General features: G+C 39.2%; 1 protein-coding gene across 6 annotated transcripts in view; it reads right to left on the bottom strand.

Moving 5' to 3' along the window:
• Positions 1 to 15,150, bottom strand: part of DUS2 (dihydrouridine synthase 2) — an 89,523-nt gene that overhangs the window by 52,508 nt on the left and 21,865 nt on the right. For all 6 annotated transcript variants that reach the window (XM_044987650.1, XM_044987648.1, XM_044987649.1 and 3 more), the window contains 5 exons: positions 10,304 to 10,351; positions 7,063 to 7,128; positions 3,685 to 3,755; positions 3,036 to 3,122; positions 1,061 to 1,229 (listed from right to left, as the gene is read on the bottom strand). In XM_044987650.1, coding sequence (XP_044843585.1) covers positions 1,061 to 1,229; positions 3,036 to 3,122; positions 3,685 to 3,755; positions 7,063 to 7,128; positions 10,304 to 10,351 — 441 coding nt within the window. The remainder of the gene's footprint in view (positions 1 to 1,060; positions 1,230 to 3,035; positions 3,123 to 3,684; positions 3,756 to 7,062; positions 7,129 to 10,303; positions 10,352 to 15,150) is intronic.

A 15,150-nucleotide genomic window follows, 5' to 3' on the forward strand; every position in this document is an offset into this window, starting at 1 on the left:
CGGTTAGATCGTTGGTTAGGGGCTGGAGGAGGGGACCTGCCCTCCTTTCCCTCAGGTCCTAGCTCAGAGTCCTGGGCAACTCAGACCCCTGGACCGGGGAGATGGATCTTGCTCCCAGCCGTGAGATGGGGGTGCTCAAGACCTGCTGTCTGAACTGCTCCCTATGCAAGTCCTTTAGTTTGGGGCATGGCCCTGCTAGTCCAGTTTCCCCACAGTTGGGGCTTGGAGGTAGATTCCCCTTGGTAGGGGAAGACTTACTTGCTTCCAGTGGCTGCGTTGGCAGGCAGGTTGGGGCTGTGCCTTCAGGCAGACACACAGAGAGCTCCTGCCTCTTCTCTTGTCAGTCAGCCCCTGATTGAGCCAGGCTCCCTTCTTTTCTCCCCCTTTTAGGCCTGGCATTGGCTGCAGGTATAAGGGGCGGAACTAGCTGAACCCACAGGTTTTCTTTAACCCCTGCAGTGCCTGGCAGCCTTCTCTCTGCTCCTTCACAGAATCTCTTTGTCAACATTACAGGGTAGATAGCCCACCAATTGAACACTATAATGAAACAGCTGACTGAACAACCTTCTCTGTGTTTTTCTGCCATTTGAAAAAACCCTGACATTTTCTAGAAGAGGAAAATAATTCTCTAGAGTAGTTTACATGACTTTAGAAAACCGTGAAACTGTGCAGCCTGCCTAGACAGAACTCATATTTCTATTCCTACTTTGCTCCATTCAATATCACATTCACTGTTGTAGCATTCACAACATTGGCACTCCTGGCACTAGTTCTGCACAATCTTCCTAAAACCTGAGCATCAAGAATGAGAATAGGCAAGCACAGTATGTAACCAAAAAAAAATGTACTTAAGGTAAGGCTGTCTACTAGACAAAAATTCAATTATGTATTCACTGAAAAATTGGTAAAAATTGTAATAGTTTTCGTCTTATGCAATATGCAAAAATATTACAGGAGCTTTACTAATTGAAAAACAACAAGGAATTAAAGACACCCTACAGAAACTTGGGTTAACATCTCTAAACTATGTTAATTACAGGTAAAATCTTCCCAAACGTACATATTTGATGTATTCTTGCATGACTTCCTTCAAGGGACAAAGGCCTTCTCTTCTGAAGATGGATGGGTTCCACATGGCAGCACGAGCTATCATTACTGATGAAGCACCTGCTGCTTGTTGGAAGGCTTCAATGTCAGTATATTCTTTGATGAAGTCATGAGATCCTCCACTGAAAATGAACGTCTTTGTTATGATTAACAATGATTAATGTGACACCACCATGCAGAAAACAGTGTATTCTGCACATTAATAGAGCTGGGCAGGCATGATAATACAGAAGGCTTATGGCCAGTCATGTCATTCATTGTTGGTATAATCTATTTAGGAAATCAGCATCACTCTGGGAGAATGGCTGTCTTAGAGCAGTGGTGGACAACCTGCAGCCCATCAATGGCTTAGAGCAGGGGTAGGCAACCTATGGCACGTGTGCCAAAGGCGGCACGCAAGCTGATTTTCAGTGGCACTCACATTACCCGGGTCCTGGCCACCGGTCTAGGGGGGCTCTGCATTTTAATTTAATTTTAAATGAAGCTTCTTAAACATTTAAAAAACCTTATTTACTTTACATACAACAATAGTTTAATTATATATTATAGACTTATAGAAAAAGACCTTCCAAAAACATTAAAATGTATGACTGGCATGCGAAACCTTAAATTAGAGTGAATAAATGAAGACTCGGCACACCACTTCTGAAAGGTTGCCGACCCCTGGCTTAGAGGATTATTAGTAATGGGATATGAAAGCCTTCCAAAGTCAGACTAGGCCAGCAGTGACCAAAAGTTATTAGCAACTGATGACCGATTGGTATGCAGCCTCTGTAAAATGAGTTTGGTGGTACCAATCCAGTTTCTAGTGAACAGTTCTCCTTAACTCAAGACACCCCCAACAAGCATAAATTGGCTTAGTTTCCCTAAAGGAGACAAGCACTGATTTTGTATGTGCCACCTTCATTAGCTACACAATAGTTTTTAAAAGTCAGCTGTTCGGGTAAGAAAATGCTGTTTGATGGCCTGTGCAAAATGAATTTGAAGATCTCAGTTGAATTCCCAGTGGACCAGAAGCACCTCAGAAAAAGTCCTCCAAAACTGGTACTCCTTGTTGGTAATTGTAGTAGAAAGGCCTAACACTGAATGAGCATAGGCTCAAGTTTGAGGCAAACTGGCGGGGAAACAGTGAGTAAAAGCATGCTCTGCCTCTAGCTATGCTGTACCGTGTTCTATGGCTAGAAAATATCATTTTCTAAACATTTTCAATCTAGCTCCTTTTGTGAGCTAAAAATAATTTAAAATCCTATTTTCCCCTCCCAACAATTTTCTAACTGTAACAGAACACTCTAACTCACTTTAAAGGTGGACTAAAACTAGTTATAAAAATTCTTCAGGGTCCCCTTTAATGAAGAGTTACTGTCAATTTTGACATATAGGAAAGTTACCCAACATTTTGCTAAGAAATCAGAGCTCCCACAGCCAGTGTACTGTGGGGAAATGTATCTAGGCAACAGGGGGCTTGGAAAGGCTGTGGCACTGGTTTCAGGGCCTAGGCCATCAGAGAGCAGGGTCCTATTGCCCACGGAGGAGTCTGCACCTACGAGTGTGCCTGAGAAACCCAGAGCTAGGAACAGTAATCAGTCACTACCCGGATGGCTTAGAAGCACATAGAATTCAGCCGTTGGATTCAAACAAAACACTGGTGTCTCTCCAGAGAGGAGGACACAACACTAGTACATAATAATTAAGGAGTCCTTTTTGCACTAAAACAAAGACAGTGACATTTCAAATGGCCAACTTCTAATACCAAAGCGTCACTCTAACCTTGTGATTTGACAACAGATGTAATTATCTCATTTGCCTTATATGAGGCAACCCTTAGTTTCCTGCACTTAATCCCTTCTTGCTCAGTTAGATTTCCTTGGCATAATGTCTACTGCTAGACATGGATACCTTAAAATGACCACCTAACTAATCTAACTTACTTTGCTATTACAGGAACAGAGACTGCCTCAGAGATGGCTTTGATCACTTCACAGTGGACAGGATGTTGAGGCCTCTCCTCCTTTTTCCTTTGCAACACAGAAAGAAAAAGACAAGTTCAAAGATTTCTAGTGGAAATTGTGCATAAGTAAACTCTTAGCAGACAATTCCAGTCCTGCAGTGACAAACCTAGTCAGTCTCAGTTTACGTTCATATGCTAGGTGTAGACCTGTTTCATACAAAACACATCTTGAAAAATATTGCTATTTTACTTCCCTGTGCAGGTGAAGCACCTAATGTTTGGGGTGCACAGCTGTACACCTCACAAACCTGAGAATTAAAATCTAGCATTAAACTATTTAATTCCTTAATGTTAGATAATTTTGCCTTCTATTTGGTCTTACCAAGGCTAAGATTTTAGAAAAACGGAAGCATAAAGTTAAGCTGCTAAATCTCTATTTACGCTCCTGAATAAGAAGCCTAATGTATTAAAGTACTACAGCTGCTGCTGTCATTGAAACCAGAACCACTTCCTTGCAGTTGAACTAGACAAGGTGAAGTAAATTAGCTAGTCCTAGTGTTTTGCTCTCTACCTGCCAACAAATAACAACAACAACAGTAATAATAATCTTTCCACACAAACATATTTACCTTCCGTGGACTGCAATGGCAGCAACACCAGTCTTTTCTATCCTCTTCACCAGGCTTATAGTGTCTTCAAGCTGAGGAGAGAAAAAATGGAGCACATGTTATTTTAGTTTGATGGAGGAAGAGCTCTTCATCCATGATCGTTATACAAACATATGCAGGAAATCTGTTCTCCCATCAAAGCATACACAATTCCTATATTACAGCAGTCATACCCAATATGAACATAACCCTTAATATAAGCTTTACTTAGAGAACTATTTATTATGGCTAAAATAGGAGTCCAGTCATGCCATTTTTAATATGTCTCTTAGAAATTACAGTTTAAGAACCTGCTTGACCCAGGGAATACAACAGTTGAGACTATTTCCCTTCACACATCTCTGGGCTATCTTTTAAAAGACATAAAAACACTTGATTGGCAGGTACTATTGCACTGAATATGCTATAAGTCATATACAGAGCATCTTGGATGGCAGAGATCTCACTCACATTGAAATTGAATTCACCCTCACATCTACTCATGCATGAAATATTCACAAACATTTCCCTAGGATATATGTTGAAAAATGCCCCTGTGACTAAAGAATTTGATTAGTATCCATACATTACCCGTTGTCTCATGAAAGAAAGAAAAAAAAACACCTTCTATTCCTTCAAAGAGAAAACATGAGCCTAATAAAAGACAGATGGAATTCAGAACATTGCCAATTTATCCTGCTATGTGCAATTATGCAGCTTTTAGATAAAGTGAAGGATTCACATTCTTTTCAGAAGCTGGGCTAGTAGACTGTGGTTCATCTGAAAGTAGAGTAGAACCTCAGAGTCGCGAGCACCAGAGTTACGAACTGACCAGCCAACCATGCACCTCATTTGGAACTGGAAGTACACAATCAGGCAGGAGCAGACCCTCTCCTCCACCCCACCTCCCCCAAAAAGGCAAATACAGTACAGTACTGTGTTAAATGTAAACTACTAAAAAAAAGGGGGGGGGAGGCATCATTTTCAAAGCTGTATTAAGTCAATGTTCAGTTGTAAACTTTTAAAAGAACCATAATGCTTTGTTCAGAGTTACAAACAACCTCCATTCCCAAGGTGTTCGTGTCTCTGAGGTTCTATTGTAGCTCATTCGGCCTTTGGGAGAAGCAGATGGCATTGAAGTAGAGACAGTCACCCACTTGCTGTTCTGCTGGAAGATACATGCTAGGCAAAACCAGCATGAAACAAGAAGGAAGAGACTCCAGGACAATTCAAAGTGAAAAGGGAACATGCTAGTTCTTTGAGCTCATGATTGTAGAGGGGGTTGTGGTGGAAAATCAGCTGAACATGAGTTCCCAGTCTGATTCTGTGGCTGAAAAGGCAAATGTGATCCCTGAATGCATAAACAGGGGAGTCTCAAGTAGGTTCCCTCTGTATTTGGCACTGGTATGACCATGGCTGGAATATGTCCAGTTCTGGGGTTTACAATTCAAGAAGGATGTGTTGGATAAATTGGAGATGGTTCAGAGAAGAATCACAAGAATAATTAATGGATTAGAAAGCTTGGCTTATAGTGGTATATTAAAGAAGATCATTCTTTTACCTTACTAAAAAGGTTAAGGGGTGACTTGATTAGCCTGTAAATACCAACATGGGGAATAAATATTTAATCGTGAGCTCTTCAATCTAGCAGAAAAAGGTATAACATGATCCAACGGCTGGAAGTTTAAGCTAGGCAAATTCATACTGGAAATAAGGTGTACATTGTTACAAGTGAGAGTAATTAACCATTAACAACATACCAAGGGTTCTGCTGGATTATCCATCACTGACCATTTTAAAATCAAGATTGGATGTTGTTCTCAACAATATGCTCTAGGAATTATTTTGAGGAAGTTCTATGGCCTGCGCTACGTAAGAAGTCAGACTAGATTATCACAATGGTCCCTCTGGCCTTGGAATCTATGAAGATTATTGAAGATACACTGATTTTATTTTTTTAATACTTTTTTTGCATGATTTTAAAGAATGTGTACTTGCCTAATCTGTGCATGCAACCACTGACTGCATTTACCTTAGATATTTTTGCACAACTAGTTACACATTTGTCCATATATACGTGCATACATTCAATCTGCATGTGCAGTCACAATAACTATGCACATAATTAGACAGTAATTTGAAAATAACCAGATTAAATTACCAAAGGGAAGACAAATTGACTACTAGAGCTTAAAAACTCTATTCTATGCAAAAGAAATTAGTGACTAAAAAGTAAATTCTAACCAACTGCATCAGCAAGGACAGAGTTCTGAGTGAGATTGTTAATGCTGTGGAGTTTGTGATGAAAGTCTGTAGTATCTTGGAGGAAGCCAGCCCTTTGTGTAGTGAGTGGTTTGAGGATGGTTTCTATGAGGCTCGATATTTCTTTAGTAAGAGTGCCAGGGCCAGATGAGATAGATCTGTCTGGGTTTCTTTGTTTGTGTATCATGGGGAAAACACAGAAGATCCCCTGAAGTGGGTTCATGGGGACGAGGTTGTAGAGTTTCTCTCGGAATTGTTTGGGGAAGGATTTGATGACATCCTTAATTTCCTGGGTAAACTGCGGCATGGGGTCTACTTTGAGTTCTTTATAGTAGGTGGAGTCAGACACTTGCTGGTTGACCTTGTTAAACAACGGATCACAATTGAGGACTATGATGGTGAACCTTTTATCTGCTGGCTTAATCACTATCTGGTGGTTGAGTTTCGGAGACTGTACAGCTGTCCTCTCAGCAATGGAGAGATTGTGGCAGAAGTGATGTTTGTTAAGGATATCCTCACCAATTTTTTTCCTGAAGCAATTAATGTAATGAGTAAGAGTGTGGTGGTCCGCTATGAGGTGTCCAATCAGGTGATTTTTTTTTTCTTATGACTGTTGGTGGGGATGTGGTAATTGTGGCGTCTTCATTGTTGTGAAAGAATTCTTTGAGGTTGAGTCAGCAGAATTCTTCACCATGAATGGTCCCTTGAAATACGTGTTAACTATTTATGCTAAACAATCTGTTCTACCTTGTATTTACTGTGCCATTGAGTACACTACCTAGACCTAAAGAGGAGCTCTGTGTAAGGTAGCTTGTCTCTCTCACCAACTGAAGTTGGTCCAATAAAAGATATTACAGCAACCATCTTGCCTCTCTAAGAAATTCACTGTCAGTTGCTTTGGGCTTGTCTACCTATGGAATTGTCCTATTGAATCAATGTGTGGACACACTTATTTCAGAATACAAGTATATGTTTCTGTATATCTTAATCCAGAGGGTTAAAAATCAGTTAAAATTTCATTCTAATGTTTATGGTATTCTAATCTGGCTCCAAGGGTTAACATTAACTAGAACTAAGCATAATAAAACATGTTCTTACTGAAGGCAAGATTCGGATTTTGCAGGTCACTGGTTTACAAATTCCTTTAACCAAGGTACTCAGAATCTAAAGAAAGGAGGGGATAAATATTATTACAGAAGCAACATGAGTAAATCTTGCTCTGGTGAACATATTTGAACACTTCTCTAAAGAAAAATATATAAAAGGTTCCTATATGGAATGTTGCTTTTTACAATACATTTATTTAGTTAGTTAAAGTTTATATGCCAGTTCTGCACCCACCTTATAGTAATTTCATCTAGACCACATTTCTCTAGTTTGCTTATGAGAATGTCATGTGGGATTGTGTCAAAAGCCTTACTAAAAACAAAATATATCACATTTACTACTTGCACTTATTCACTAGATCAGTAAGCCTGTCAAAGAAGGAAATTAGGTTGATTTGGCATGATTTGCTTTTGAAAAATCCATGCTGGCTATTCCTTAAAATTGTATTATCCTCTAGATGCTTACAAATTCATTGTTTAATAATTTGTCCCAGTATCGTTCCAGGTATCAAAGTTAGGCTGACTGGTCAATAATTCCTTGGGTCCTCTTTGTCCCTCTTTTTAAAGATAGGTACTATGTTTGCCCTTCTTCAGTCTTTTGGAACTTCACTCATCCTCCATGAGTTCTCAAAAGTAATAGCTAACAGTTCCGAGATTGCTCTAGCTAGTTCCTTAAGTACACTAGGATGAATTTCATCAGGTCCTGCCAACTTGAATACATCCAACTTACCTAAATATTCTTTATTCTGTTCTTTCCTTATTTTGGCTTGAGTTCCTTCCCCCTTTGTAATATTAGAAGACTGAAGCAAAAGAGGCATTAAAAACTTCAGCCTTCATGATATCATCAGTTATTAGCTCTCTTTCCCAGTAAGCAGAAAACACTTTTGTTCGTCTCTCTTTTACTCCTAACGTATTTTTAAAAGTCTCATCTTATTGCCTTTCATGTCCCTTGCGAGGTGTAACACGCTTTGTGCCTTAGCCTTTGATTTTTTCCTCTATACTCTTGTGCTATTCTTTTGTACTTTTTGTAGGATTCCTCTTTAATTTTCAGGTCATTAAAGCCGTATTGGCCTCTACTGTTCTCCCTATCTATTGCATCGGGATAGTTTGCAGCTGTGCCTCTAATATTGTCTCCTTGAGAAACTACCAGATCTCCTGAACTCCTTTTTCCCTTTAATTTTCTTCTCATGGGACTTTACCTGCCAGCTCCCTGAGTTTGTTCAAGCATGCTTTTTTTGAAGTTCATTGTCCTTAGGTCAAATCAAACCTCTGTAACAACAGGGTGGGAGCTATCTAGGCCAGCCTTTGGATCAAGGTCAAATATTGAGGAACAGCTTTCATTCAAATATCTGGTAAGAAGTATTGATTGCATATATTGAGGATAACAGGTGCAAAGGTTATAATTTTAAATGGCAATGGCCAGCTGCTACTAAGTCATCCCCTCAGTCACCCCACATGAGAAAAATGTTTTTACACTACACATTAAAAAAAGATAACCTGTGTCTAAATTGCAGACACCCAATAGCAACAAAAGTAGAACTTCTTGCAACACACTTTAGAAGCAATCAACCCATCTGCCCTTCAGTAAATAGACAACATTTTTATCAGCCTATGAAACTTGCTTGCACAAACTTGATTCTTCTCTGTCAAGAACAGTGCTCTGACTCAGACAGAGACAAAATCATTGGATATATAAGGACTGCAACACATTTTTGGTTGTGTGAGATTAAACACTTTGGACTGAGGTCTCATCTCCCTTACACACAAAAATACTAATCACTAAATCCTGCCAGTTTTATCTCCACATTCTCTCTATTACTACTGTTAAAACCTTTGGTGGATTCTTTGTAACTTGATGTCTTTAAATCAAGATTTGAGGACTTCAGTAACTCAGCCAGAGGTCATGGGTCTCTTACAGGAGTGCATGGGGATGAGTTCTGTGCCTGCAATGTGCAGGAGGTCAGACTAGATGATCATGATGGTCCCTTCTGACCTTAAAGTCCATGAGTGTAAAATGTCATCTCATGCCTTACCTACTGCAACCTCTCCGGTCTTTTCCACATTCCCCCAGTGGGTAGATCACTGGACTGGAACTCAGATCTCTGTACTATTCCCAGCTCTGCCATTGCCCTGCCATAACCTTAGGCAGGTCACTTCACCGCTCTGTGCCTCAGTGTCCCAGTTTGCAAAATGGAGATAAGGACACTGATCTCCTTCTTAAGGTGCTTTCAAATCAGTCCCCTTGCTCTGCTTCCTCTGACCGCTGGAAGAGAAAGCGATAGTCCTAGTGTATTTAATGCCCTTAACTCTTGCCTTGCATGGAAGCCATACACTTGCTTGGGAGATTGCCCTCCTATTCCACCTCCTGTTTCCTTTCTGTAACCCCACTCCTAACTACTGGATGGAAGGGAACAACCCTCTGACTTTCAGAAGGGATCCCAGCAGCACCCGTTCTTCAGACCACCAAACCATATGCTCATTGTGTACTCCTGTGATCTACATTCCACATGTTCAGCCTGAGGCAGAGGAAAAGAGGAGTCCACTGCCCAGACCCTTACCTGACAAAAGCCACATGGAGAGCTGAACAAGAGCTCAAGAGCCATTCAATGTCACTGCTCAAAAGGTAATTTGTAACTTTTTGTTCGCATGTGGAACTATGGTCTAAACACATCAACTAAGGTTGATGGCTGTCATATGGAAGCAAACTGACTGACATTTAAGGAATTTTCACTTAAATATGCTCAGTTTTGCCCACTACTCCTCATTGAGCCAAATCTCAAGGCTATATAAGAGTTCTTGCAGAGCTCTACCAACGTGTAGGCCATTGAAAACTAAACATTGTAAAGCTACTCAGGGCAGGGACTGTGTCATGCTGTTGTAAAGTGTTTGCTGCACTTTGTGCTCAAATTAAACTAACAATAAAAGATTGTCTATGACCAGAAAAATCCAACCATAGCACTAAAGAGTGCAAGTTTAAAAATTGAAAAGGAAGTCAGCAGCAATATTGGTGTTCCTGTGGCTATAAAGGAAACTAAACCAGCAGTATAATCTATGTGAATTTCATTTGCACCTGCAAAACTTTAGACATTATTCCATCCCTTGCTCTCCCAAATCTGCTTTTCACACAATTCTCTCTCACTCCAATAAATCCAGCAGCTCAAGAATTACTCAATTATTGTACATAAGCACCATATTTTCCTAGGCACAATAAAACCAACAAATCGGATACTTACACACTCAATTTTGTCAGGATCAGACAGCAGCGCTGCTCCCATACCTCCCTGGGGAAACACATGCCAATAGAATAAATTACAGACTGGAAACATTCAAAAAAATCAACACTTTCTTCATTTTGTAAGTAGTATCTTACCCAATGGCAAACTACAACAAAACTAAATCCTCCCATACAAGAAAAATGTTTTCATGTAAGCGTGAATTACTATACACTAATTAAAAGGTATGGCACAAAGTTATTTACACATCATTTACTGGCTTGGTTACAGAAGGGTTTTCATTTAATAAAGAATCCAAATTTGAAATATATTAGGTGAAAGAGCATAGCTGCACTTATTTGGTGAAATAAGAAAATATTCTTGCTAGAATTATGTCAGCAAATGAAGCAGCAACAGCTTAGGGAACTGAATACTGAGAAGTTGTTTCTATTTTTCCCATGAACAGCCAGAAATTCCAAAATCTGTACCTAATAACTGTGCTTGCTTTGTTTCTTCCCATTAGGTGATAAATTTCATTCATATGTTCTCCCTAGCACCATTCAACTGATCGATGAGCCTTAAATGCCAATGGTCCCAGTACAGACTCCCATACTAAGTACCTGCACAAAAGGAAGTGGCAGCACAAAACAACTACTAATATTTTTAAAATATAACCTTCCCCTCCTCTAATTTGGATGTTCTTCCTCGATCACACTGTCTATATACACACAGCCACCCAGTCAGCTAGCTGTAAGTGTTAACATTAGATCGGTTCAGAAATTTTTGGATGGAATACTTTTCTGTCAGAAAAAGCTGATGCATTGAAATCAAAACCAGGAACACAATGACGGCAGCAAAACTTCCTCCAGACACCAGGCAGGTTTCCTGTTGTTTTCCTGCTGTCTTGTCTGTACACTGTGACAAGATGTCAGAGAACATGCCAAAATAATTTTTTTTCCAGTATTTCCCTCCTGCAAAATTTTTAATATTTTTGTCCTTTCATCATGATTAGAAAGTTATGCAAGTTTTACAGGGAAAGACTAGTTAAGATACAGAAGAAAATATTAAGTAAAAGAAAATAAAACTGAAAATATTATAATGCCATTTTGTAACTCAATGATACACTATGGCCCAAAATACTGTGCCAAGAAAATACCACCTTATTTCAAAAACACAGCAGGAATGGGCAAAGGTGGGAGTGGGACAATTGGGCAAGGGCCAGAGATTGGTGATGAAAACAGAGACATAGAAAAGATTAGGACAGTTTAGTTTAGGGAGAAGATGAACAAAAGGAAGGTACACAAAATAAAGTATGGTATAGAGAGGTTCTTATCTACCCTCTCATAATACAAGAGCAAGGGGACAGTGAATGAAATTAAAATGCAACAAGTTTAAAAATAATAAAAACAACTATTTGTTTGGAGAATACATAATTTACTAGTGGACCTCATTGTCACATGGTATTGTTGAAGCCAAGAGTTTAGCAGAATTCAAACAAAAGGATTAGACATTTATATAGATGAGACTATCCACAGTTACAGAAGATAAAACACACTTTTAGAAGGGATATAAACTCTCAAGCTTCAATGGATAAGCCAACAAGTTACTGAAAGGGGTTAAGAAGAAACTTTCCCTAGGAACTGGTTACTCTATAGTTTCTACTATACGTTTTCTTGCACGGTCTTCTGAGTCATATGATGTTGACCACTGTCAGAGCCTAGATAAGGGACTAACTGGAGTATTTAAGTTAAGATGCCTTATCTCAAAGCAACTTCTACATTCTTATGTTCCTTAAGTAATCAGTGTCCACAGGGAACGCAATTTTCAGGATGGGAAAAAGCACTATTCCTCATTAATATCCCCTGCAGAAGGTCACTAGGTTTCTTTGGTTCATCTACTATAAAACAGACCTATTGCACAACTCTACCTTTCTTCCATCTCATTAAGGTCATGTGGCCTAAAATAAACACCTTTCCCTTTCAAACAGTCTGACAAAAAGAAACGTTCCATCACTGGAAAACAAGAGTCTTTTCAGACATAAATATCCTACTTCTGTTGCTTGAAAAATAGAAAAAAGAGCTCTACCTGCACTGGAAAATAGAGTCTGTGCAATATCAAGGTAATACACATTACAGGGATATGTCTGGCAATGTGAGCCTTGGCGTTTTTATTATTCCCCACTTTACTTGCAATGTTTTCAAACCAGCTGGAATACTAGAAGGTCTGATTTCAAACAGCTTTCTAAGACTATTCACAGGCTAGCTATAATAAAATACCACAGAAACTGTATCTTTACCTAATGCTTAAAAAATGCTTCATTGTAAACAATTACTGCATGAGCTACCTTGGTCTGCAAGTCAGAGAGCAAGAGGCAGCTGTTACAGGCTTAATGTTTTTAAGCTTTTAGATAGAAATAGTTAAGGTTTTTTTTAATATGGCTCTATCCAAATGAACACTGATCAGCAGGTTAGGTCCAGATTTAATACTCACTTAACCCAACATGAGTACCTGAATACTCACATGGTAAAATACTCCACATTCTAATATAAATTATACAGAATGACAATGTTTAATTATTACCTGTGAAGACGCTTTGTCTTTTCAGTCTCTGCAAGATGAAGCCTGAAAGCTACATCTCACAGGAGATTTATTAACCATGCCAACAGCATTAAAGACAGCAGGATATAGTGTTTAATACTGCAGACAAGCTCTCTCTCTCTCAGAATGAAGTCATAAGTCATTTTGTATGAGCTTCAGCTCTTTGCTATGACAACTGCTGCACCATTTCTGCATTTTCTTCTGCTTGTGCACCTGACATTAAAATGGAGCAACATGGCCTGTTAAAAGCTCTATACTTCAGCTGGTTTAGAAATGCCAAAAAGTTAAAAATTTAATTTAATGCAAATTAACCTTAGACGATTTAGATTATTTTAATGTTGCATGTGTAGGGGTAGTGTTTTGATTTGTTCATTCCCAACATATTTATTAAAACTAACCAGTTACACAAACTCAGGCTTACAAAACTGTCATAAAAGTTTACCTGCCTCAATCTAAATCTGAGCCACTCACCTTTACTATGCCAAGGAGGAAGATATTATACTCATCCATCAAGGAATTTATTTGCCTCAATAAAGTGGGAAACTATGTTTTGTAAGGTTGATTTAACTAAAATTCTATTTAAAATGTAGTTGCCAATATCGCAGGTCACAATTTAATTTCTTGGGCATGCCACCACTAAAAATCAAGGAAATCACAATTAAGCAACATTAAATATCCATACCAGCCTCCCTTCAAGACCATGTCCTTTAAGTAAAATATGAGAGTAGATTTGCAAAATACTTAATTTAAGAATATGCTTATGTATTTTGCTGGATTGGGGTCAAAATATCCAAAGCACACACAATTTGTCTATGCTCATAGAGTCTTTTGCGCTCATTTCACTAAATTGGTTTAAAATCTCACCTTAAGTTGAAACATTGAAATTTTTTTATACCTACAAGAGTTCAGACCCCACCACTCCACAACAACCTTCCCCTTCCAACATACAATCACCCAAAAACACATATCCATTTCCTGAAAATAATGCAAAACCTAAATACGTCCCCAGCAAAATTAAGATATCTTGCTGATACTCTTCAAATTACACCTGTATACTTAAAGAAGGATCTTACAATTACCATGCAATAGACCAAAACAGATTATGTAATTAAAAGACTCAAAATACACGAACAAGGGAGACAAATTAAGGTTGCACAAGCAACCTGAATTTTGCAATTTCCTAACTGTTAAGTGGGCTAAATGTTCTTGTACCATAGGAAATTACACACTTTAAAAATTCAGTTTTTAAAAAAGAAAAATTGGAAAAAGCAAATTCCATCATGTGGAACCATATCAATCATCTCACACAGATCCTATGTGAGATGATTGATATCATCTCACATCTAGGAAGGTGGCCATCCTACAGCAAAAAAACTTTAGGACCAGACTTCAAAGAGAAACTGCTGAGCTCCAGTTCATCTGCAAATTTGACACCATCAGCTCAGGACTAAACAAAGACTGTGAATGGCTTGCCAATTACAGAACCAGTTTCTCCTCCCTTGGTTTTCACACCTCAACTGCTAGAACAGGGCCTCATCCACCCTGATTGATCTAACCTCGTTATCTCTAGCTTGCTTCTTGCTTGCTTATATATACCTGCCCCAGGAAATTTCCACCACTTGCATCCGAAGAAGTGGGTATTCACCCACGAAAGCTCATGCTGCAAAACGTCTGTTAGTCTACAAGGTGCCACAGGATTCTTTGCTGCTAGTACAGAGTTCTATCACCTGAGCTGTTGGAGCAATTGGTATCTTAATAGCAGACTGTTATATGTGGCTACCCACTAGAAGGGGATGAGTCATGAACTTTGCCAGCGTGCTTCACAGCTATCTGCTAAACAAGAGAATAATGTTGGTACTCTGGAATCCTGGGCTCAATTCTGAAAGAGAGTATTTCAGAACTTATAGTCTCTCCAGCCCTGTTCATCCCCATTTCCTCTTCTGCTCCAGTTTCACCTGCATTCAAGAAAGGCTGATTCCTTATCCTTCTCCATCCTGCCTGGGCAACAGCAGGAAAGCACTCAGAGCCCAGTAGAGAGCATCTGTGCCTTCAGATCTGGGGCCTGGGATCACAGCAGCCAGAAAGAGCAACTCAGGGAAAGTACTGCTCAGGCACTGCAGACACAATGTTCAGAAAATTTTGTTGCCAGCTACTAACAAACCCCTATCAAACATGTGCAAATGGTGATTTTCAGAGGTTTATAACTTTGCCAATTTTGGGTAAATGATTATGGGGATCCCAAGGTGACCCCTGCCAAATTTTAAGTCCCT

The sequence above is a fragment of the Mauremys mutica genome, chromosome 14, assembly GCF_020497125.1.
Source record: "Mauremys mutica isolate MM-2020 ecotype Southern chromosome 14, ASM2049712v1, whole genome shotgun sequence".
Classification (NCBI taxonomy): Eukaryota; Metazoa; Chordata; order Testudines; family Geoemydidae; genus Mauremys; species Mauremys mutica.